The following is a 27,274-nucleotide window of genomic DNA, read 5'->3' as shown; positions in this document are numbered from 1 at the left end:
TACTAATGAACAATTTTGCCACCCAACAGCATTAATTACGTCTGTTCAAGATCTTATAATATAGTGCTATCGATATAAAGTGAACTATGCAAAGTATAAATCGAGTAAGGAGTAATTATCCGGCCTCCATTTTACATCCTCTTTAGCAGCATTCAAAGCCAAGAAATCGGTAGACACGTACACATCACTTTACTACTGAACAGTTTTGCCACCTCCTAAAACTAGTCTAATTTCTTATCTTGCCACCCAACAGCATTAATTACGTCTGTTCAAGATCTTATAATATAGTGCTATCGATGTAAAGTGAAAAGTACAAGTACAGTATGCTTTGCAAAGTATAAATCGAGTGAGGAGTAATTATCCGGCCTCCATTTTACATCCTCTTTAGCAGCATTCAAAGTCAAGAAATCGGTAGACGCGTACACATCACTTTACTAATGAACAATTTTGCCACCTCCTAAAACTAGTCTAATTTCTTATCTTGCCACCCAACAGCATTAATTACGTCTGTTCAAGATCTTATAAAGTAGTGCTATCGATATAAAGTGAACTATGCAAAGTATAAATCGAGTAGGAGTAATTATCCGGCCTGCATTTTACATCTTCTTTAGCAGCATTGAACATAGCAAAAGCCGAGAAATCAATAGACGCGTACACATCACTTTACTACTGAACAATTTTGCCACAACCTAAAACTAGTCTATTTTCTTATATTGCCATCGCACAGCATTAATGAAGTCTGTTTAAGATCTCATAATACCGTGCGATTGATGTAAAAAGAAAAGTTCAAGTACAGTATATTATGCAAAGGATCGACTAGTCTTCATATACTGTATTATTGCGAAGAAATTGTTCCACTTCAAGCTGTGAAACACTTTTTGAGTTTGCTTTTCATATTGCATAAAAGCTAAAAGCTATTTGAAAATCGCCTACTATTGACAAGTCTATTGCAAGCTGCCAATAGAAATCGTTCTCCATGCGTTTTTTGCTATTGCAATTTCATGTCCGAGTAATCTACTCTCGGTACTCAATCAAACGCAATTTTCCAACCGGAGGCTGCAACAGCGTTTAGTAGAGAGAGAAATACAAGGTTCCAAGTATACTACCAAGGTGCCATAGGCTATGACAGCCTGTACTACCGTCCTGTCTGTACTAGTGCACATTGGCCAAAAGCCTCGGCAATCTTTCCACGTCCTCTTGCCTGCTGTTGCTAGTCGTCGAGTGGCGATGGCATTGGAGAGCATTTCTACCTCATAATTATCACTTATCTCTCTTTACAGTAGCTGGATAGGATGGCAGTACCAAGGATAATACGTAATCTAATCATCCGTCGGCAATCTTACTTCTCCGGACTCAAGTTGCCGGTAAGCGAATACGAGTCGTACCCCCTTATGTTGCTGATCAGCGTGATTAAAAGTCGAGCCAATAAACTAGTCTAGTAGAGCAAAATATCGACCACGAAAACAAGTCGATATTCGAAGAAACCTGCAGTAAATTGATTTAGTTTTATCATTAGACTGGTCACCACTTGCCGCTAGCTTGCTTGTCTTCTTTGTGTATCCATATCAAAAGTGACTACTGTACAGTCTACAATCATATGCTTCCATGGGCAAAATATGGCACCTTAAAGTTGTTCAACGTCTACTCTACTTGCTTGCTGTACAATTTCCATTGCACTCTATCTTGAACACAAAAACTTTAATAGGCATCCTTCTCTTTAGTGTAGATTGGATTCCATATCTGCTTTAAACGTACTGTACTATCCAACGCTAATACTGCAGCGTGCAAAGTCTACTTTGATAACATTTTAACCTATTTCGTTGTTGTTGAACGTTATTTCAATATGATAAACTCAGAAGAAAGCACCGGTAAGCTGGAATTTCCATGACGACGTCGGCCAACCAGATCCTCAATCGAATATTAGACCTTTCATTTTAAGAGAAAAGTCTCTTGAAAGCCCAAGTGAAAGATATTTAAGGCAGATGCGAAGAGATGTACAAGAATGGAATCATCAGTTCTGGCGGGAGCAAAATATAAATTTTCAACAATGCAAGAAAGAATACATTGCCAAGCGAGATGCTAATTGTAAGATGAAAGAGAGTAATGATGAAGAAACGCATTTACATGCTGATGAACTTGCAGAATTTTATGGCCAATTTTTAAACGATAATTACAAGATCCATATCAATTATAACAAGTAAGGATATTTAATGGGCGTACTGGATTTAGTATATATACAGTATATATATTTACAATACAAGCCACATCAGCTAATGTTTTCGCAGTCGCAGAGCACAATTAGTTTAGTTTATACGCATCTTTTAGCAGGCTTCCATGATAATTATTTGTAGATTATGTCATCAACCTTGGTATGCAAACATCCTACTGTATCGACTATAATTATAGAAGCTACACCAACTAACGTTACTCAAGCTTAAATGTGTTTTCCTGCCTGTCTGCATTATTCCTTGATCATGTTCTCATGCTTGCTATACAACATTCTGCTAAACACCATATGATTCATAATGAATAGAAGCTACATCAATCAAGGTTATTGCAAACTTAGATGTATTCTCCAGCCTGCCTGCATTAGTCGTAGATCATGCTTACCATTGCAAATATTTCACATATACTTGGTACTAATTTTTCAATAAGCCATCGTTTAAATCTACGCTAACCGTAACGGATTCCTAGCAACAACATCATTCATGTCCCAATCCATGAGATTTCAGTATCTTACCATGATTTTGCAATTAAAACCAGTCATCCTTAACTATACAGTCAATTTGCAATACGATTGACATTTGAGTTCATGGACATCATATAAATGTACGCTATTCTAAGTGGTAGTAAAGTAGAAAATGTTAATGTCAACCTAATGTAGCATGCTTGTGGAATTGACTTCAAAATTAATATTCTTTTTTCATCTTTTAACTGTTGAAATAGGGAATGGTACAAAAAGAATTTCTATCTACTAGCCTTAACTGTATATACGAAATTAAATACTGTATACCGCAAAATGATACCTAATAGAGCGTAATCCTCCAAAGATGTATTAGATATGAAAGCCATAAGATACAGGGAGAGTATGCCCAAACACTGTTCTGTTTTATGCTCTCGTTAGCTTATTGCTTTTGATTCTATTCTATTCCAACTTACTAAAGACTTGTGTACGCCTTACAAGCTTCTAAGCTCAGCTCTGATGTTACGCTGCAATATTCTGTAAACTCGTGATATATCAATTCTTATAGCCCTGTGTGTATATATTGTACAGTATTTTTGATGCACCCTATCAATTTCAGACCTACTGATATTAATTCATTGTTGTTTGATAAATGATATATATATTATATATATACATCATCCAAAATTTGATATATAAATTGACATAGTTTGTTTTGTGGGATAGTAAGAACCTCAAAAAGTGAAAGATAGTTCAATCATGATCTCGGAAGATTATATCGTACGAAGAAGGAATTTAAATTAAACTGGAGTCTATTTTATACTATCTAAATGTAGTACTGTACTGCCTTGATGGACCATACTGTCCATGTTTAATGACAAAATCATGTTAATATTAATTTCATTGGTATGATAATTTGTATCGAGTTAATGGAATTACCTTCACTTGTATTCATTCAATAATTCATGAAATAAGATTAAGTGCCATTATCATCATAGATATAGAAGATCGAAGAGCAATTGGCATTTATACAAAATGAATAAATAAATTTATTCACTGCATCTAGACGGGGCTTATTTGCACGGATGTATCTCCTATGAAACTCTTTCGTGTTCCATTTTTATGCTGCCATCGATGCAAAAAGATGGATTTCAAAAATAGACTACTGTATCCATCGGGTAGGTCATGCCGATTCAATCAACATTGCAAATAGCGAAATAAGCTGATACTGATTAGAAAATCTATAACATATTTACTAGTATAAGAATATGAAATAAAGGAGTATTAGGATGCATCATATCACTACGCATATAACCATTTCTGTGATCGATGATGTACTTGCCTGTTAAAAGAATGCAAGGTATTTTATTTAGTACCCTTGAAGAAGTAACCAACAACACCTGTCGCAGTTGTGGTGGTAACTTATAACGTGATATCCTCTCCTCCGTTCCGTTAATTTCCCTGTACTGTACTTTATTTTGCTACTTTCTGCAGTAAAAATTCATCCTGTATACTGCTACCCTAAAATAATCATTTGTGGTGCGGTTGGAATTTGCAATTCGACAGCCTCCTACTTTTCTACCTTATGATCACTAGAAACTATCCATTCAGTTGAGCGTTAATCCGAAAGAAAGAGTCAAGATTTCGTAACGTGACTGTAGACTAGTTTAGAGTCTACAGGAATAGTTAACATACGAGTAGCTGTCCAATGCATAACATGGAAGATTTATATAAGTCTTATCCTTAGATCGATAATTTCCGGTTAATAAACAAAATCCTCGATCGGTTGTTGTTTTCGTTTACGCAAGATTTGTCAACAGGACATACTGTCGAGTGTCGCATGAGAGAGCAGAGTCTCTATACTACAGTATCAAATCAGCCTTGATGGCTTGCACAGTATGAATGCGCTAGTATCGAGTTTGCGCCCCATGTCCTATTGGGGTCCTTCCCATTTTTATTACTGGACACCTAGAAATATTGTGCAATTTCCCAACTTGCAGACTACCAGCCATCGTCAAGTGGCATTGAAAGAAACATTTTTCAGTTCTGGAGCATTGGATCATCTTCTGATGGTTTCTAGTAGTAGTTTACGATAGATAGAGATCCAATATACAGTGCAACGACCACTTCTTGACTGAATTATACTGTATTTCCAGAAAGAATACTGCCTGTAGAGTGGATTACTTCCAAAGCATCCCGGCAAAGGAGAATATTTTTTACTTGTTACGCGTACCCAATCGTTAACAAGAATCCCAAAATCCATTATGGGTCAAGGACCGAGTAGGCAAAAGATAGTTTCCCAATATTACCGAAGTAAAGAGGAAAAAGATGCCTTAATATTCCGCGAAATGATGAAAATTAATCAAGAAAAATTATCAGGTAAGCTCAGCATAGCAGCTTGCTTGATATCTACATTTATTATGTCGGTCTCGCCGAGATGTATTCGGGAGCATTGACAGCAATCGAAACGGTACAAAATAGAGAAAATTTCATAGGACTATATGCGTCTAAATCTAATCCTTGTCTTTATCATATTGCTTATTATGTCGTCAGGTTATACAGTACAATTAATTAATTAATCGCTGTAGAAGCTCATGTCACTACCGACCGCGACGTGCGATCCAAACGATTATTTACTTCTTGATTTATAAGACCACCGTTTTACAATGGTAGGCTAGTAACTGCCTCATCTGAATTTCGACTCGATAATTCAGTTCATTTCGGAAACAGTAAACTGGAACGTAATTTTACTAACTTACAACTTGCAGTCATGCGAATAAATAATATCGTAGATGTTGTGTAACACATAATTTAGACAACCTTGCCATTGAACCGGTAACTCTTTTAAGTTTTGAAACTTGATCAAGATTGAAAGTTATAGCCATAGCTCGTGTAGAAAGTCGTACCGCATCGACAATATGCCTTGATCTATTGCAGTATGCATGTACTTATTTTCTGCTGATGTAGAAATACATTTGGAATCATAGCTTTCTTTCATCATGAACATTAAAAGGTCAACCTGTCCTGTAGTCCTAGAGAGGATTTATTGAAGTATAATGTAGAGCAAACTTAATTTACTGTATAAGGGATCGAAATAATTGCATCATCGCTTTCGAAAATTATCACAAAAGGAAGATCTTGTAGTATACACATACATTCTTAACGATTCTACTTCACAAATACGCTAGAAAGCCTGTATTCTATACCTTGGCAAGGTTAAAATAGCTATACAGAAAGTATTCATGATAAGTTCTCTACAATGATACACGAAGATACGAAGGAGGCATCATAGCCTTAACTGATTCCCAACCGCTCGATTTAGTAATAAACTAACGGCACCTGAAATTCATTTCTTAATTAGCCATTTTTGACTAAGTGTAAATAGAATAGAGTAATTCCTTGCATTTATTTTAATATGAATTAATTTCTGGCATAGGGAAAATTCCACAGATAGCAATTACATGTACAATTATCATTTCGTCAGGGAAATTAAACCATTTTTTGTCTAGTAGTACCGGTATCGCCCTTGAGATAGCAGGGTACTTTCGAATTCCTCTCTTTCACTTTGTTCAACCCAAGATACAGAAATTTATGTGTAAACTCTCACTAAAGGCCTTTTTAGCGTAATTCTTGTACGAAATCATGCTACCTGATGAATGATGTTATGTTTGATTAATCTACCAAATTATCTTTACCTTTATCCAGTATATAAATACATAGGCCGTCATTCCTTAATTAGCATCCATATTGAGAATAAACGTAATGCGCTACTGTAAATACGGAATTAACTATTTATTACACACTATACGAAGTCAATTGACTCTAAAAGAGTTCATCATTTAGTAATTAGATTAAGTAATTATCTATATAGGCCATCATGATAATCACTAAAGTATCGCATAGTCTAGAATAAATTATTTAATGTGAAGAATGATTACTTTGGAATGAATGTACAGTACTTGGTCTCTGCTTGAATATGTATCATAAATAATTAATTTATTCTAACCGCTAAATTCACTTTTGCATTTTTTTATAATGGATTCATCATCTCAAGATCGAATCAACAAGTTAAACGAAGAGTAAGTTTATCTCTCAAACTGGCGAAATTAAATTAGTTATTTGAGGTGTCAATGTTATATTGTTTTGAACACCATTCAACAAACCCATAGGCTGTAGAGCATGAAGTAAAATAGGGAGCATAATAGCAGTTGGGTAACTTATCCCTTGCATGAATCATATCAGTGATCAGTAATAGATCGAAGATATATGTGGTGTACTAGCCCCATGAGAAGTGTCATCAGTAGCCTCCATTTTATATTGTACTTTGCTCGACTGCTAACTTACTTCAGCATGACTTCTACACTACAACATGGACGACGGTTTAAGTTCATTATAGTATTTATCAAAAGTAGGCGACAACTCATAAAGATTTTAAATTAATTAATTATGGAGCATCTAATTTAAATATCGATATGTTGATATATTATGTTTCCGATCGCTTAAGTTACTGATAGGCATTTCTGAAATGGTGTTCATACGATAGATTGCAAAACTTAAAACTGAATTCTGTCTTACATGAAGTCGTATCAGTGATCAGTCATAAATCAAAGACATGCATGACTGTAATGAATAGCTAACCCTAACCCTAACTATGATTATCAACATATCGATATTTGAAACAGTCACTTTAATTAATTACTGTATATTCAATTCAAAATTGCGATAATTCGTCGACTACTCTTAATGAATACTGTAATGAGCCTTGACCGGATATCCTATGTCCGCTAATGCAATAATCATAGTTATCACTATTTTTCTGATCGCTGAAGTTGCTGATTCGTATGTTTGATGTGATGTTTATACGATAGATTACAAAACTTAGCCGACGAAGGCGGGAAGCAGTTAATGTTTTACCAAGTAGAAAAAGAAAACAGCGGCGATGATGATGACACCTCGACCACGTGTGGAGCTGGTACGATTTCAAAGTCTAGAATACAAATAATTTGTAATAAGGTATGCTTAAATGTATATAATGCGCATAACATTCGAAATGCAACATGACATCGATATGCTATAGTTGATAAGTTGTCATTTGCGTGACCAGTTCTTTTACTATTTCCTAAATTCATATTATTCACTAGCGATGATGATAGCATTGAAATAACCAACACTATCTAATCAAAGATAACTCAACAATGCGATGATACTCATATTTCAGCGTTATCGATTAGATAGTGAATTACATGGAGTTATAACTTATACATAGTATTTATTATATACTGTACACATTTACAATGATATCGTGTTGCAATAGTCAAGATTATAAACACTCTTAGCCTTTTTTCAGAGTAACACTGATCGCCTGCTACTTGATGGATATAACTTCAAGTGCATTAAATCAGACTTATCTCATATTTATAGTTTACCTTTATAGTATGCCCCTTGTTCACGTGAAATCTGCTTTCTTATGTACAATTTAGTATAACAAGATTAATGGTGTGGTGGAGAGTATAAAAGAACTGAATTTGAAGCAATTTCTTTACTTAAGTCAAGATATTATGGAAAAATTGGTCCTCGCAAAGCAAGAATCTAATCAGGTAGAGTGCTGTTGGATGATAGTGAATTCGTTTGATCGATGTTATTGCCTAGTGACTTAGTTTTTGCTATCGTGCACTTTGTACGAGTATTCTGCGTATTACTGATACCTATACAATTGAAATATGTACTCATTGTTTGCTATATGTATACTAATGAAATAATAATTATGTCGGTCGATGGCGTATGCTTAAAGTTAGTTACACAGTCAGGCATGTTGTTACTACACTAAATTAGTGTTAACTATTGCATTATCAAAAAATTATTGAAATATCTATCGTTTAAAATGCTATCGATTCGATGTATTCAAGATATCTTGACTGACAATGTAAAAATTGTGATATAGAGCTAGACTTCGTATATTTTGGTGGTCTCATAATATTGCTTATTACAAAATAGCACCAAGAATTGTACTCTATACACGGTTACGACATTGCAGTGTCTAATTTATTAATTACCGCGTGAAGCCTGCTAGTCCATACAAACTGTAAATTGAATAAAAAAGGTTATCTATAATTTTATTTTAGAATGCACCTCTGGACTTGTCAGCTTCCGTTATTTTTTCGGAGTAAGTTCCATTTAATTTAAAATCCTATATCTTATCTTTGTACGTTAAATCATACTGATTGCAGTTTCAATATCACAGCTGTCACCGTGAACTCGATCAAAACAATTACAAGGATGAGTGTTGCATTTGTATGGATAGCCAATCAGACATTGCATTACCATGCATGCATAGCTATTGTCACGAATGCATTAATGCTTGGTTAGCGTTTGTAATATGGCAATAACTAATGATCGTCATCATGCTAGTCATATTGTCATTACTCGAATTAGAATATCAATGAGGTTTACATCCTGTATTATTTCAATCCTCGACCTAAAATGATTCAATTAAATTTTAAATATTGCTACTACAGGTTCGAACAAAATCAATCGTGTCCTTTATGCAGGGATTCAAGAGGAGTTGACGATTGCTGGATTTTATCGAACCCTCCAGAAACATCGGAGGTTGCGGGAATTCTAATATCTTTGGCTGAAAAGGCATTAGATCAAAGCCACGACTCGTGATATAGCGTAAATATATGTTGTTTATTACTACCTTACCAGTGTATTACTTTATCTACAAATTTTAAAAGCATCCGTCGAGAAAAAATCTACGTAATGGATTTTACTTTTAACGACTGCTTAATTTTTATTAAGGGTATCTAATTTTATATTAATCCGTTGGACAACTTACAGGTAGCATATAATTGGTATATAGATACATTTTTCGTATACTGTATACAGATATAATTATATATATATATATATTAACTGTATCAAATATATTCATCAAAATACAATCATACTTTTGTAAAATATGATAACTACTCTGTTGCTTCTACAGTAGTTTGTATCTCAATAAGTGAAATATGATATTGTAATTAAACAACGGTGTAGCATCCGGAATCTTATTGTTTGTGTAGATATTAAGGAATAGAATATGCAAATATTTTCTGTTTTGTCTATATCTGTATGGTTCTTATCCAAAAGAAAGAAGATGCCATATGCTATTACTACTAATTACGGTCAATAGCTCGAATTCTGTCTATATGTATAATAATGTATTGCGAACATGTGTAATGTCAACTATTTGCCTAGAGCTCCATCAATAGAGCGTTACAATTCGATTTCATTAAGGATTAATTACAAAGAAAATATTAATAAACTATTTTACTAGCATTGTAAGGCGCTTTTGTCTGATTGTGTTTAAAAACATTTTCTCTTCAAACTATCAGTAGGAGCGAAATATAATTAATCAATAAAAATGCCAGCACTATCACTGTTAATGAGTTGTCTTATAGCAGCATTTACCAAAGTATCTTCAATTGCTTTCACTTTTTCATCGTTACTATGTAATAACTAAGTTTAGTAGCAATATAACAAGCACTATTTTAAAAATACAGATAAGAGCACATTGACCATTAACAAATAACTTCAGGCGCAAAATAAATTTTTTAAGTGACTGCAATGTGTTACGGTCCTAGGCACTTGATATCGCAGGCTATATGCTATTCACAAAAGCACGAAGCACGTAATAAAAATACGCGTATGTATATTAGATAAACGGATTCGCACGTATCTCGTTTTCATTTACGGCCCTTCATGAGTTCTTTAAAGTTGTGGATCTCTCTTATGCTTTCTGAGAATCTAAACACAGATATGTAAGCATTGATTTACTTACAACCATTACTGTATCCTATTGATAATTGATTGCATTGCAAACGATGTCTACAGTCAATAAATTTAAAATTGCTCAGGTAGTACCTTGCTAATGTATTAATTAATGATATAATTTCAGGACGCTTCAAATGAAATTTATCTGCGTTATTTAAAGCTTCATTTTTCACTGAAAAGAGGATCTTTAATGCCGTACCGATACCACGGACCTGAATACAAGAACGAATTAGTTAGTTATCCAGGTAGTGTCACTCTATTGCGAAGAAGATACCAATAGTGAAATACAATGAAACAAATGCGACATGGCAAACCTGTATCTTTCCCCACAAGCGACATTTATTACATCCAACGCAATCCATTATCTTGGAGATATTCCGAAAGTGATCGCGAAATTCTTTCTATAATAAGATCAGACGCAAAGGTGGTTAGCTATAATGTAGATATACCGTACAAAATAGATTATACCACCTTTAACGCAAGAGCTTTTTCTGGCTCTCCAGCAAATAGCTCAGTTTCATCAAAAGATCCATTACAGTTTGATCTATAGATTTAAATGATTGGTATTAGAATTTCTTAAAATAATGGTAATGTTGTTTAACTTCTTTCAAGCAGTTAAATGATGTAAGAAATTACTTTGCTATGGATACAATATCTAGTATTATTCTTTTAACACTTTCATCTTCGGTGGTGTTGCCAGTGTAAAAATCCATTTTTTCCCAATATGGCGCAGCTTTCGTAACAGCTCTTAATAGCACCAGGTAGGCAAAATAGAGATTCTTTAATTTCAATGGACCTATTAAACGATATCAATAGTAAGATATATTTAACATTGGCTACTTCCACTAGCTGATTGATGACATAATTTATTTCTACAAATAACCTTCTCCATTGGTATTTTCAGAAGAGAAACGATTTTGAAATTCATGTACATTAGGTCCCCAACGAAAAGAACTTTTACCTCTCATAAAAGTAGCTTTTGTGTCTGTAATGGCAGTAAATATTGGCTAAAGTTATCATTGTCTTGTTTATGTCGGCGCCAATGTAAGAAATTGCCGTTACTCATATCATGGACTATTATAAAGACTATTTTATTAGTTCATGCTCATACATACGAATATAACATGTAAATAAAGACGGTAAGTTTAACAAATGTTAGTAACTGGATTATTAACCCAGTGCGAGCATTAGTTTACCTGGTAAAAGATATTTAGCTGATAAATGGATATTTACGCTGGCATGCATACCAGAAATTAATCGAAAGAAAGCTCTCTTTTCAAGACAGAGTCCTTGTAAAGCACAAAATTATTATTATCATTATCACGCCTTGCCATGTAATCTTCAAAATACAGTAGTGCGATTTGTTGATGATAATAACGTTAAAGTAAATGATCCAAATTATTTTACCTTGCGTAAATCCTGATATAGCAATGTCTTTGTAAGACTTTGCAGGACTATAGTATAACATGAAGTAAACGTGCTAATTTAAGGGATCTTGAAGAAAATGAAATAACAGGAAAAGAATGGCAACTGCATTTTTACGTTATAACAATTTTCCTGAATGATTCTTACGTAAAGCAGTTTTCGTTGTAAATAGTTTTCCAAATTCGATGAGCCGATTTGCCACCATATCCTGTGAATCGTTCAGGATTCAGTAGTAGATTGACATACTTTACGTCGGATGCATTTTCATCGTCGATATCGCAGAAATTATCCCCTGAGTCATCATGTTGTTTCCATCCTACAAATGCACGTTTGTCTTGATCGGTTAAAGTGGAGTCGATTTTGCCTAAAACATCATTTTCAGCAGCATATTTTTTACAATCGACATCATTGTCGATATCGTTAGAGCTTCCTTCTGCACTAAAAGCAAAATAATTACAATTTATTTTCATATCGATCGAATTTGTTGGTCATGAAAATAAATAAAAACCTCAATGCAATCTTTTCTATTGCTTATTGCGATGATAGTTTATGAAATTCCCTGTGAACTCAAACGTAGCATGATTGAACAATTTATCCATGTTACGAGCATTCAATTACCTTTTACTTTTATTGAGTAAGCGTGGCTTGCCTCGAAGTCCTGCTGGTAATTCAGTTTCCTTGCATTCATTGACGGAGCAATGGCGTAGTACACATCGATTATCATCATGCCAGAATGGGCAAGGTTTTATTAAATTGACCTATCAACATGACAGAATCAGTTTGACAATAGCTTTGGTAAAGTTTTATCGTATCTGCAAGTCGTGTATCAAGTTAGTTCAATGATGATAGCTAAAAATATGGAAATGGTTGTGCGTCTACGCCCAGTTGGAAATATAGTAGTGATGACTGTACAATTACGATAAATACGCGTATGGCCATTATTAGAATATCATTTCTGGATTTAGGCCATTGACGACAACTGTATCAAATAACTGTATTTATGAAAGGGCGTAGATACCGTCAATTTAGTAGACTGTCCTATTAATATCATTACCACTGCAATCAATTAAGTCATGATGATGATCAGTAAAGAAAGAATACCAGCAGAAGAATGTTTTGGTTAGCATTGCATCATGCATGACATCAACAAGTAAACTAATTGTGCACCCAGTGTACAGCCCATTCTGTATATTGTAACACTAATTGTGTTACAATATTAATTTAAGAACATGGTTATTGTTGTCACTTACCGGATAAAACTTAAAGTAATTATACTGCACCAAAGTTTGAAGTAACGGAAAGATTTTGAGATTATTGACTTTATCGACCGTTTCTACTTGACAATGACAATCTTCCACTTGGCCTTCCAACTGTAAATAAGGCAAAGATTAATTTCAAGACAAAGTAGTCAAAAAGCAATAAAAGCATCGATTGCATTCCATCTATCAACACAGTTTCATCTCTCTATTGTAGACTAATCCAAGAAACATCTATATCCTGCTTCTACTGTGTCTTGTGGAATCACAACGTCGAATGCGTATGACTAGCTATCATCATCAAAATATATTGATCATGAAAATATATTGATCATCGAGTAGCAAATCGAAATCATGTCAACAACTTGCACAGTACGTAAATAAATAATTGACGTCTGGATTGGTAATCGTTGTTGTCAACAGAAATTTATCGTTTCTTATAGTAGTGATTCACTACTGTAGTCCACTTTATCCATTGCTGTATACGATCAATCGTTGCCATGACTTAAATCAATCTGTTGCATGGCAATCAATATCATTCATCAACGAACATCAACCCAACGTACCTTGCATAAGCACCAACAGCTCGTGATCGACCACAATAATATCACCGCTACCTTGCAGTAGAGCATTTTTCATGAGCAGACGAGCTACCGAAGAAAGCAGCAAGAATGTACACAAGTCTGGCAATGCAAAGAAATGATTGCATCCACCTTAGACAGGGATAACTTGTCCGAGAATCCAAGTGTACGCGGAAAGTTCTCCAATCCTTGAGGTAGAAATCAAAGGGTCGATTCTCTTCTGCCCCTCTCAATCGACTTTTGTACTATTTTAAATTGTTACATCACGTACGTACAGTCCAGTCATTTAGAGTACTGTACTGTACACTGACACGCAACCGCTTGTGATTGGACGCATGCTGAAGCACACAATAGGAACAAGACAATAACCAAAAATATTCATACAGAAACAACAATACAGTACAGTACTGAAATGCACTGTAAAAAATCAATACTGTACAGTACAGTACTGTACTGTAGTGTGATGCACTGTACACTGTACAACACGCAAACTTGATCTCTGAATGGTGTGACTCGGATTGACGGCATGGGTACAGACAAGGTGGACGTACAGACGGTATCCACTGTTGACCGCTGAAGAATTTGTTTACATACCAATGATGCCAAAGAGGGTGGATGTCAGTCGGGTTCATGTTTACGGTCTTGGTACTATACTATACTCAATCGACGATGTGTTGATTTTCTTTTCAGACTCAGAAAAAGGGAAAAAATATTACTGAAACTACAGTATGGTAAAAGAACTAGACTTTATACCATGATGTCTCTAGAACAGTCGAAGTACATAGTCATAATTACTATGTACTTTGCCATCCAAAAGTTGGAAAGGAAAATAAACATACAGTACAGTACTGTATTGTAATGTACAGTGTACAGTACTGTACACTACTGTACTGTACACTGTACAGTACTGTCTAGGATATTACTCAGCGACTAAAATTAAAATTAATTAAGCGCAGACTCAGGCACAGGTAACTATGGGCTATGAGCCTATGACTACACATCGGTAGGAGTCTTATGACGAAATATGACTAGCCCATCGCACCAATAAGCTAGGTCTACCCTTCTGCATTTCTACCTGAGCAGAAAAACTCAAAAGGAACAGTGCCTTCAGTTAGTAGGCCAGATCGAAGAGAATAATCCAATGTGATATCTCTACGAATCGAATGGTGCCGCACGTGAAAACTGGCCAAGCGTCGCGGTTTTCTACTTTACAGTACATACAGTGTAGTACAGTACAAAGCATCGAGTAAAAAAACTACTGTACTGTACTGTACTGTATAATTACAGTACAGTAAACAGGTGTACTGTACTGTACAGTACTGTACTGTACTGTATAATTACAGTACAGTAAACAGGTGTACGTACTGTACGGTACAGTACAAAGTACAATACTGTACTGAACTGGACTGGACGTACTGTAGAACTGTTCAAGTCGACTGGCCTTCCCCTTCAGTTAGAATTACCAATTGCCACCATCGGCAATGTTGATGTAAAGAAAGAAAATCAACTGCTTTTCCATCATGGCATTGCTTTCTCCTTCTACTGATTCTCCGCCTGAGCATACTACCCTACCGCATGTCGCTACAGAATTACCGGCGATACCAGCAACGGTCCATCTTGGTTTAACCGTTGGTTTTACGGTTATTTTCTCCTTGCTCTTCATCCTGATTTATATTCAGTTATTTTTCATCTTACGCTATGGCCATAAACGTTTATCATTTCAATCAGTTTTCCTCTTCTTATGTCTGATATGGGCCAGCTTACGGATCACCTTATTCTCCTTTTATTTTCGTAATTGCCAATTGGCCAATACGCTCCCCACATTTTTTTACTGGTTGCTCTATTGCTTACCAGTCTGTTTGCAATTTATAACCTTGACTTTATTGGCTTTCTACTTCGGCAAGGTAAGCTACGCGACTAGATTCAACCAGTGCAAGTGCACAGTACAGTACAGTATGTAGACGAAGGAATCGACCGTTTCGACTGAGTTAACTCCTATTGTTGGGCTCGATGTTTTCGGTAGTTTATGTATCACTCAGCGGCCTTTTTTTTCTGGCCAGTCCCCAATGACACAGCAGTGATTTGTTTTGCTCTTGATTGGTAATTCGTCTAGCATCTTTAATTGCCTTTTTTCTTTTCTTTTTTGAATTGGAACTTTAGGCTTACATAAAAGGTCGCCGCAATGTCATCAATTCCATGAGAATATCTCCAAATCATCGGTAAGAACCCGTCAAAAAGTCAACTTGTTTCTTTTTCGTAAACAATAGTAATAGAAAGTAGAGTAAAGGATCAGTTGACCACTTTGTGACCGCTGGCAGTGCAAAACTTCTTGATCGGGCTAGAATCCAATTCCCGTATCATGAGATCATGCGTAGATTATTAATAAATAAAACTTCATCCATACCCGATTACATATTGCACCTCGAGTAAACACTTCTCATTATACAGTAGTAATTCGTTCGTATCATGATAGGCCTGTTTTGATTTGTTGATAGTCGAAACACTTGACTTGATAACGATAGTTCACTTCGCAATTTGTAGATTATAGACTATTTTTGAGTATTTATTCACCCGTTTTCTCCTTATTTACTGGTGAGAATTTCCATTTTATCGCTTTAATTCACAGTCAATATTATTGACTGGTGTATGGTGCGGCAATACTATACTACTCATAGTACTGTATATAGTAATATCAACTTACTATTGACTATTTATGCCAGCACGAGTGACACTAGATAGGAGAGCTGTCTAAAGTCGAACTGTATCATTCCCATAGCTCTCCTTTAAACAGTCCGATCGTTGCTACCATCAATTATATAATATTAAATTATATGTTGTTAAATGCGGACAGCTTTTACTGAAAATAGATTAATCAAATAGTTTGTTAATTGTAGCAGATTAGATGGTGATTGGTAATTAATTTCCATCTACAGTACATATCAAATTGCGTTAATTCAAACAATGTAAAAATATTGTCGGCATGTTTATTATCAACTGATCGAGAAAGGCAATCAACTTTACTTCATGCGGTAACAATCTCGTACATGATAACTTATGCCATGTTTATTTTAATTGCGTATCCTATATATTTTTTTATCAGCTACTTGCCAACGATGGCTATTAATAAATAGATTACTGGGATTTCATAAATTAGTGACTTGAATCTGTTCTATTGTTTATTTCATAAATCATCATATATCAATTATTGTCAACACTTTACCCTGTCTGTACTAAAACAAGTATATTAATACTTGTTATCTACTGTAGTCTATATTGACGTGAAGACTAAATCTTATTAATTTGCCTTATCATGATTTGGTATGAATTTCATTATAGGCATCGAACCTTGGTTGTCTCATTCATGATTATGACCAGCGCTTTCGTCAGCGTCAACATTATCTGTGCAATATTAATTAGAAAAGTTACCGCTACTGGAAGATCACCTCCTCACTTGTTACTACTGGTACGAGTGATGATCGATGGATTACTCTTTGTGGTCATGGCTATTATTCTCTGTTACTTTTTAATTCAGGTAAATTGAATCGATAATTAAATATAACAAGAATACTCAATTGATCATCGCCATCTACTTATATGTAAATGGAACGTTTTCCCCTTTATAGATGAAAAGAGCTGGCATTTCTTCCAAGTTGCAAGTTGATGAGAACCAGGTATGTAGCGATCACTGAATTTCTTCGCCTCATAAACTACCCTTAAATAGTTATTATCCCTACAGTAACCTGTATTCGTCAAGATCTGTAAGACAGTTTCCTAGTAATGTCAATCATTAAATCGACTCCACGTAGTTAGTCTACCCAATAAGATTAAGAGTTTATACATTAAGCTTTAATATATGGAGTATGAAATTGATAGAGTTCGTTTACTCCAATTTATAGGAAATGTCCATGTTGCAAGCTGTGATTTGCAGCGGTATCATTGTTGCTTTATATGTATCCCGAGCCATCTATAACATCATAGCCATTAGTCCTACTAAAGTACCTACTTTTGGATATGGCTGGATTAACGTAACCGATCAAGTAAGCAAATAGAGTTTTGTACTTCTACGTTCAATTGTACGTTCAATTCTTAATTCTTAATTCGCCGTTCATCGCTATCATCTATTTATTATAATACGCATAGCTTAAGATCGCAACTATGACTACTAAATCTCAGCCACTAATTGATTTATTAACACCGTATAGGCTGATCTCTATGCTGCACATGGTTACGGATATATCTCATTCGTTTGCGTTTTATTGGCTTGGGAAGTTCTTCCTACGTTTATTGTGGTCTGGCTATTTAGAGTTAAAAAGCCTTACAATAAGGTTTGTTACGAAACGATGTTTTAGAAGTTGCCCCTAAGGCGTTACATTAAAATCGATTTGAGCAGCAAAAAATACTTGCAATTTCGTATTTGGATACGTGATGATGACATTAGTTAATTGCCTTCTAAAATTCACGGGATTATTACTATTAGCCTAAAATGGTATAGCCATTAACAAACATATACACACATTAATTATGAACTTATACTAATGCACACCCCTTGTACTCTAATAGAACCTCGTTATCAATTCTGCGTATGAAAATCATTACAACACATTTAATTATGACCAGCAAGCTTTTCTGGATGACGATGATTACCCTATTAACCCGTCCGTTCAGTATGCGAGGTAAGTGTATTTCGCTCTTATAGTGGCAGATATTACGTACGTATGTAGTTTACTAAAATATAAATTCACTCAATACGATTTTTACTTAAAATAGATACCAAAGCTATTTTACTGATGTACCAAGTAGTCATGGAAGAGAAAATAACGAATATGATCAATACGCCACCAGCACAATATCGAGTAAATTTTGTGAGCCAGGATCTCAATCGTAAAGTAGCGCCTGCCACAATGATAAGATATCTGTATGAGATGATTTGAGGGCCATTTAGAGAATCGTAGACTACATGCTTGGTTTTACGGGTTGCTCTACGACAACTTTTATTAATGCTATATTCACGTTTTGTAATATATTCTTGATAATCATTAGCTGGTAGAGTCAAGCTAATCTGTAAAATACAGTACAATGTAAAAATTTCAAATTCTTTCTGAATGTATCGAAGCATCCAGATAATGTCTAGATTATTACATGAATGTAAATGAGACTGTACAGGAAATAATTCTAAAATCTTAGATTCGAACTATATACGTATCGTTGACGTAATCTTTATATTAAACGGTTATTATGAGAAAGATAAAATTAGAGACCCTTAACGCTTCATCTTTCTCGATACTGTTCTAGAGAAATTACTCGATATCTAATATAAAGAATTATAATCAAACTATAAATTGCCAATAATAATTGACGATATTACAGCTCGTAGATAACTCTTTATTACTAGTTTAATCTCCTGTATTTTTAAGCAACTTTTCTCCCAATACATTTTGGATGGAAAATATTCATAGTCTACTCCATTTTCATATACGAGTATATGTTGCATAACTATTTGTTTAACATCAGTTACGTATGCTAGTGTACAAAATTTATTAAATACCAAATTTCTATCAGCTCAGCTAATAAAAAATATTAGTTTTGATCATACCAACATTTTTTAATAGAGTTCTACAAGTATTTCTGCATTGGATGTGTCGCTCTTGCGCGAATGGAGCTATTTAACTATAGGATAAACGATACTGTTATGCTGCTTTTATTTTATTTTAAGCATTTGATGGTATACCTTATGTAGATTGATAGAAATGTTTCGATGCATGCGGTACCCTGGCACCTAATTCAATATATTCAGCTCACCCAATTAAACTAGTGCGGAGTACTGCCTTAATTGTAACATAGTAGATATGCATATATATATATTTCATATCACTATCAAGTACATATATCAACTACAGTACGACAATAACTACTGCACATACACGTAATACAGCAACGGTTACAGAACACATCGTAGTTGCCGTCTTTCTAGCGTTCTTTACCCTATTAGCTTCGTTATTCAATCCAAAATACTATACGAATATTCTCAAACACTAAATCATACCAGGTGTTGCATGTTTTAATAAGATTATGATCACCATGCACCGCCAGCGAGATACTTTATCAAAAGTTAATGCGATGAAATTGCTTTTATTTCCGTTCGTCCGGATATATTAGCTTACTGGCTTCATTTATGACACAAGCTTCAGAAATTATGTTACGTGCAAAAGTGACGTTTACGGGTAATCATCTACCAGTCTCTCGCTAATTTACAATGCATTATTTGTATAATGTTTGTAAATATTTCACAATTGTTCCAAATAAGCTTTTCAAGCTACGGAATGCGAAGCGGGCATTCTAGGACAATAGCTTGCGGGAATGATGTTAATATTGTTATTATTTGCTTTAGTTACTAAGAAATATTCTATTCATTAACAAACATTATTGTAAGCATGAGATTGTTATTTAAATGTTAGGGATTATGCTCGGAACTATGAATATTACAGTACGTGCGGCAAAATCACCCTGGTAATTAATGTCTAAATCTAAACTTCGTTTTCGTAACTTTAGCAGTTAAATGATAACATTCCAAGCTATAGTACTGATCAAGATGCTCAACATTATTTCGACGATTGACTAATTTTATCTTTCAATCTTTTCATAATCAAAATGGCTTAAAATCTGTTAATCTCGATTGATCAATGAAAGAGATGAAGGAATGCTCCACCTATAATAGTAATATTGTAGTGTTTTCAGAGATGTGATGTGAAGACATACTGCAGAGTGACTATCAGCAATTTAATGATTTACTGTAGCAAATTGATACGGCTATACTTTAAATTAACTCTTCAAACACATAGGTTCATATTCTGTATCTAGAGTATCTCAAAATTCATGAACGATAGAACAAGTAAAATAGTATACAGCAAAAAATGGGTGGAGCAATTATCCCTTTATCAAATCATAATGCTCACAACTTTAACCACTAGCAATTGTAAAAGGGTTGAAGCTTTTTATACACAAGAGCAAACATTTGTTATATAATAACTAGTAACAGTGAAATATCTAGTTCAATTTATCTGATTGGTTTGACTTACTTAGAAAACTGATTGACAGAATAATTTGATCAGCAAGATAAAATAATGTTTAATCATACCCAGTTTTTTACATCGGTCAAATACCTCTTTTGTACTACTAAAGCCTCACATTCTAGTTTTAAGAAAACTTCAGGCCATCCTAGTAGTTCTTATACGTAGTTTAATTTAATATATTGCAACCTTAATAAATTGATCCAACGACATCTATTACATTCAGCTATTCCAAATAAATGTATAATAATAGTATTTGTTTATAAACCGTATCAACTATAAACAAATCTGTTCGTATTGATAGTTTTCAACTTTAAATCTTTTAATCTATACAAGAAATGTAATATATCAATATAGTGTTTACTGGTGAATTGTCAAGAAACCTTATTTGCAATTTGTAATCAGCTGATTGCATATGTATTCTAACATTATCTTATAATGCTTGATCATCAACTAATAATCACTTTACGTAATGATTCTATCAACAATCAAGAAGCGATATATAGGCTACCGTTGCATTTGATTCCATTATAACAGTTATTTTACCACTTTATCAGGGCAATAAATAGCGTGCTTTACTTCAGACTGTAGATCTTTCCTTTTTACGTTTAAATCAACTAAATTAATGGAATTTATTGCAGATGAATAAGTAATTAGGATCTAAACCTAGAAATAATATAATTACGAATTAACTTAAGCTGAAGGCTAATACGAATCCTGTGATGCTACTATCCTTCTTTTACCTAAAACAAAGTGAAATGTATATAGTAGTCTAGTATACGGGTATTTACCCAACCAACTAAACTATAATCCTGATTATAATACTAAAGCAGAAATTAAGATATTTTCGTCTTCTTGCTACATTTTAGTATTATCAAGAATAGACCACTTGTTAAAATTTTACAATCCAGCAGCTTATTCTGAATAAATGTAAAATGATAAATACGGTAATAACAATATTTTTAGGCATTTGTATGGAATTTACGTAACGCAAAATATGAAACTAACAAGCAAGGGGTTTAAATTTGAATTCACGTAGAATTTTTGTCAAATTACGAGCAACAATCCTCTCGAAATCGTGCCAATGTTTCTAACATTCGTATAAAGACTACAACTATACTATCTAAGATTTCTGCACCTTATTATTCGCTTAAATGTTATATTGCATCTCGATGTAAGTTATAGGTACGGTATTAATTAATTGTAATTAATAAGCAACTTGTTGCATGTAACAAGAACATGGATTTCGGTCAAGCCAGAATAAAGTGATTTTTATCCCAATGGAGTTTCTAAGTCTTATGCTTATTTCCATCACTTTCAATAATAGCAATCAATTCCAGCATACCGATATTTCAATCTGTCACAAAGTGTCACCAAATAAGATAGGATAGAAATATAAAATTAAGTTTTATGGCTTTATGTCCAAAATATCTATCAAAAGTAATATTTGGATTAATTGTAAAACGGTTTTTGCCAGCTTATACTGACGTGAATCACAGAAGGTCATAAAAATAAATTTTATAAATTGCTTTAGAATAATTTTGTATGCTTTGTAACCACAGGCAGGACTGCAAGTAAGCATAAATCTTGCTCAATAGATTTAGTACAGATTTAAGATATTTCATTTTGTAATTTTAACTTTAAAAATACGACTGTCTCAGCGTAACACAGTAACAATTGATCTTAATTAAATGATTAAAATTTTGATCTCGCCTAAGCCCAATTATAGGAGCTATTTTAAATATTCTAAAACGTTTTTTACCAAAATGAAACCATCAACGTCAAGAAGCAATCGTCTTATCGTCCTTATTTATAATATATTATCATTTTATACAAAGAAACTACCAAATTTTATATATAATTAATCTACTCCACAAACATTGATATAAATGATTGACTTTTCAACGAATAATCTAAGTTTGATAGTTATATCTGTTATTCATTTTGATTATAAATTTCAGAAATGGTAGTTTCATTCGTGTATATAGACCGAACCAAAATCCCGTAACTTTTTAAATACAGATGCTGCAATCATCGCAGTAGTAGGCTTTATGGTAAATTATTTTACCAGAATTATAAAAAAGTGTCTATTAATAATAATTAATGAATAGCTAAAAATCATGGTAGCGGCAATATCTAGCACGGTCATACACCATTACTGGTATCAAGAATCAATTTCAATTGTTCAAAGTTTGAGCTTCTACAACATTTAACACAGTATTACCATTTCCAACATTTAACTCCGTCATAAATACTACCAAATAATCGTTCTTTTAAAATTATTATTAATAAATTTTTCATTAAATGTAATTATTGTCAGTAAAAGGATATCGATAAAGAATTACTCTTAGCTGACTTCAAGAATAAATTAAACTACAGTACCGTACCGAATAGTGCATTTGGACACTGATTAAAGCAATTTGTTCTAATTTTTAAAAAATCATGACCAAAATAAAAGTAAATAAACAGCGATTAGTTAAATTTACAAAATATCTGAAGTAAATCTCAACGTTATTGACTATAAGGGCTTTAATAGAATGCTATAGCAATATATTTGTTGCAATTGAAATCGTTACTGCGCCGATTAATGAAAATTTAGTATCACTACAATACAGATAGATAGCGCAGCTTATCCCCTATAATCCACTGTAACTACCGGAATTGAAACAGATTAACATGGGCATAATGTTACCACCTAATAAAAGTGAACTAGCTAGGTGCCTTCTACTTCTCAAAGTAGCGTAAACTACTACACTATCGAGTCATACTCTTATGCTAGTTAAAAAACTAAGTCCTTACTAGACTGATTCATGAACATTATCATTGTTATAGATATTACGATAGATCTTAACGCTAACTTGACTGTAATCAGCGGCAACAACACTAAAGTCGATATCTAGTATAGATACACAAACAGTAATTTACTAAGCAGACGACAAATAAATTCCGGTATAAAATAGGTACAAGAAAGTTTGCAATCAAAATATCGTTATCATGTCGCTTAGATAAATAGTAGTAGAAAAATTACCTAAAACAGAATATACCGCTGCAATTATAGCTACTATTCCACTTAGAATTATTTATTAGTAGTCCCATTAGGTCAAGAGGCTCCATAATTTTAGCCATTATTAAGATATCAGCTACAACAGTTCATTTGTTGATCTTGAATAATTGTTCCTTCGGCTTTAAATCGGGATGGATTAAACATTATAGCACAAATATCAACTTACTTCTTTCGATTATCTTCGATAAAATATTCAACCGCGTCTCAAATTTTAGTTATCATGAAGATATTAGCTACGAAAATTCATTTGTCAATCTCGAATAATTGCTCCAATGACTTTACACTGAGTTAGATTAAGTATTATGGCACAAAGATCAACTAGATCCCTTCAATCATCTTCGATACTGTACGAGCCTTCCTCATCTTCTTGAAAGAATAACACATCATTCGAATTCGGTGCAGTTATGGGCTTAAAACGACGCAACCTATTGAACAATGAAGTATATCAATCAATAAACCTAGATAGTAAAATGGTTATTTCATTAAGTTTATATTTAGAAAATGAGTTTTTTTACTTGTAGCTTTGCAGTTAATGTGTCATTAAGTTGGCAGTTATCCTTGGTAATAAATGAAATAAATAATATATATGGTATCTTTATATTACCTATACTTAATACATCGTTGGTGAGCTACACCAGCGGGTGGATGCAATGGCAAACTCATCGATTTAGATAGTAGTCTCTTTGATTTGTATCGAATAATCGGAAAAGGATCATCTCCATTAGTAGTAGTAGTGCTATCTTCTGTGTCATAATTTACTAAGTGGCCATCACTTCCACTTCGCTTAAATACTTCATCTTTGTCTATCGTTGTAGGATCATTCTCACCTTCGCCTTGTTGAAAATCTGCAGCAATGGCCCTAGTGTAATCAAGAGAAAAACTACGACTACTATTTTTGGTTTTGGTTATCTGAGAATAGAATGAATTATTCGTTTTTCCATGGTCATTGGATTTGTTTTCAACGCAAAGTTTATCACTATCATTGGATACAGAGATATCATTCGACTTTTCTTGATTCTCTACATTATCAGTTTCCCTAATGCCACTTTCGACATTGATATCAATGACGCAATCAATCTTAGAAAAATTGGAATTCTTGGTTTTATCGCTAATGTTTCGCATTTTGGCTAGTTTCTCGCTTTCTTCTCCATTGTCGTCGAGTTGGCCATTTTCTCCTATATCATTCGAAATACCATTAAGTTTGCTATTGCCTTTTACAAAACCGGAATTTGCTATCTTGTAGTTATTCCGCCGTTTTACCATTTCATCAATGGCTTTATTTATGAGCTGATTAACTTTTGATGAGGAATTTAAGTTTTCAATTATTTTATTGTCCTTTGGAGCTCGGAGTACGTCATCAGCATTACTTTCAGTAGTATCTTTTACATCTAAATTACTTGAACAGAGGACTGTCTCTTTATTTTCCTGTTGGCCCTTGCTATTACTTATTTTACTACCGAGTTTTTTATTGATGTTTGATAATATAGTATCAATCATATTCTCATGCTTATCCGATTTGCTACGAGTACCACTGCCACTACCATCATTAAAAGTACTGTTAACTTTTCTTTTACCGTCTTGACTAGGTAAACTACTAACGCTGTTCGGATCTTTTGATTTATTAATCCTAGCATTTTCATCATCTGTACTATTCATCAATTTTTCATCAATATTTAGACTATATTCGCAACTTTGATTTAAATTTGCATCGGTATCGGATTGTTGGTGAGCCATAGAATTAACCTTAGAATTAAGATCCGTATTCGAGTTGAGATTTCGACTATTAGCTATTTCTGCATCATTCTTCAAATCATCAATCTTCACATGGCAAGTATCATCGCTCTTAATTACATTTTGTTCCTGATTTAAATTGGATTTAACTTTTATGGGAATATCTCCGTTGTGAACGTCCGTGTTTTTATCATAAATTCCGTTCTCTTTATCATTTAAATCACAGTTTCCTTCTTTATTATACGGACCATAGCCGTTACCGAACGTAGTAGAATTAAGCTCTTGCACCCCATTGATGTTGTCTTGCTGATCAGGTGTCTTCTTGATCTCAAGATTATAGTTAACATTTCGCTCTAAATTGATTCTATTTTCATCTTCCATTTGGTCTTGTTGGTTAGAAATAACATTTAAACGATTTTGAGTATTAATATCATCCATCTGGTCATAAGTATCCGTTGCATCCTTGTCTTGATTATCTTGGTCTTCCGATGATTGCTCTAATTCTTCATCATGTTCATCATTTGGAGTAATAACAGCAACAGTTCGATATTTTCGTGTCGATAATGTATCACCATTAGTGGAACGCCGATTTCGATGTGAAATTCCCATGCTATCCCGTAGGGCATCGAAATTTGCTAAGAGACTCCCATGACTATTACCATCATGTGCATTATTATGATCAACTGATATTCTTCTTTGAACGATAATCGTAATACCCGGATTAGATTGAATGTCTTGCTTAGAAGCCTCGATCGCAGCTTTCTTGATCTCTTTTTGGCCCTGTAGTCCATTTACTTCTCGTATATTTTCTAGATCTTCGCTTGAAGGTTCATTTATCTTACCCAGTGGCGAAAGGGCTGGATTGATTTCAGGCATATTTACCTCTTCTTCTTCAGGGTTTAAGTCATTTCCATCAGGATCATGTTCAGATACGGAAGGATCATTATCATTACCATGAGTAACTTCTCGTTCCATCATTTTCTTTTCTAATTGCTTCAATAAAACATCTCGGCCGAAATCGATTTTTGACGACTTTATTTTTAAAGCAGAAATTTTACTAGTAATAGAATCTGGATCTTTATTTCCTAGTGACGTATCGGATTTACTGTCAACTGAACTAAATGTTCGATGGGCAATTAAACTATTTACATCACTTTGACAAGCTGCACTGGTTTTCATTAAAATGGAGTGGCTGTAGGCATTGCTAATTTTGGCTTTGATTAAGTCTTGCAAGTTAGCCGGAGCCATACTAACGCAGCTACGACTACGACTTCGATCAGCGTGATCGCTAGGTCCATCATTTTGTTTGCTAATGTTGTTGGCCTTGATGCTAGGGGAAAATGAACGGGATACGAGGGTCAGAAAACTTTCATGTACTAAGAATAAATCTGATTTTAGTTAACATAGTTAAATTTTATCCTTGCCGATAGCATTATAAAATTGCGTATTTAGGGATGGAAACACGATAAGTTCTAATCATGTTCAATGACCTAAGCATATTTTTCCATTAAAATTATTCATAATCTATTTTCAAAGTTAATACCAGTTGTCACTTTATTAATTCACAGTAAAAATGCAATACTACTGACTAAGTCAATTAAGTAAGTGCACTAGATAATTATGATTATTGTATTTTTGTCGATTAAAGTTCT

The 27,274-nt window shown here is 33.9% G+C and overlaps 4 protein-coding genes across 4 annotated transcripts; 3 read left to right on the top strand and 1 right to left on the bottom strand.

Annotated features, from left to right (window-relative positions):
- Window positions 1-1,886: 1,886 nt before the first annotated feature.
- On the top strand, window positions 1,887-3,040 carry TRIADDRAFT_20194 (uncharacterized protein; the record flags this gene model as incomplete). Its single annotated transcript, XM_002109040.1, has 2 exons — window positions 1,887-2,197; window positions 2,947-3,040. Coding segments are annotated over 2 exons (405 nt in total), but the record flags the coding sequence as incomplete, so codon positions are not given.
- Window positions 3,041-6,718: 3,678 nt separating this feature from the next.
- TRIADDRAFT_52738 (uncharacterized protein) lies at window positions 6,719-9,349 on the top strand (the record flags this gene model as incomplete). The annotated part of the gene is made up of 5 exons (XM_002109039.1): window positions 6,719-6,762; window positions 7,552-7,696; window positions 8,164-8,280; window positions 8,806-8,846; window positions 9,199-9,349. 5 exons carry the CDS (start codon window positions 6,719-6,721, stop codon window positions 9,347-9,349), a joined length of 498 nt encoding a protein of 165 aa, XP_002109075.1.
- A 1,148-nt stretch (window positions 9,350-10,497) lies between these two features.
- TRIADDRAFT_19638 (uncharacterized protein) lies at window positions 10,498-13,302 on the bottom strand (the record flags this gene model as incomplete). The annotated part of the gene is made up of 10 exons (XM_002108317.1): window positions 10,498-10,710; window positions 10,813-10,899; window positions 10,970-11,042; window positions 11,135-11,294; window positions 11,382-11,474; window positions 11,695-11,787; window positions 11,906-11,952; window positions 12,071-12,353; window positions 12,549-12,681; window positions 13,174-13,302. Coding segments are annotated over 10 exons (1,311 nt in total), but the record flags the coding sequence as incomplete, so codon positions are not given.
- Window positions 13,303-15,280: 1,978 nt separating this feature from the next.
- On the top strand, window positions 15,281-18,645 carry TRIADDRAFT_52736 (uncharacterized protein; the record flags this gene model as incomplete). Its single annotated transcript, XM_002109038.1, has 8 exons — window positions 15,281-15,664; window positions 15,921-15,979; window positions 17,097-17,292; window positions 17,384-17,431; window positions 17,657-17,797; window positions 17,963-18,085; window positions 18,321-18,433; window positions 18,528-18,645. 8 exons carry the CDS (start codon window positions 15,281-15,283, stop codon window positions 18,643-18,645), a joined length of 1,182 nt encoding a protein of 393 aa, XP_002109074.1.
- Window positions 18,646-27,274: the final 8,629 nt, after the last annotated feature.

Source organism: Trichoplax adhaerens, genomic scaffold (genome assembly GCF_000150275.1).
Source record: "Trichoplax adhaerens TRIADscaffold_1 genomic scaffold, whole genome shotgun sequence".
In the NCBI taxonomy this organism is placed as follows: Eukaryota; Metazoa; Placozoa; class Uniplacotomia; order Trichoplacea; family Trichoplacidae; genus Trichoplax; species Trichoplax adhaerens.
Note: the sequence above shows the minus strand (reverse complement) of the source record. Positions and strands in the feature narration are given on the sequence as shown.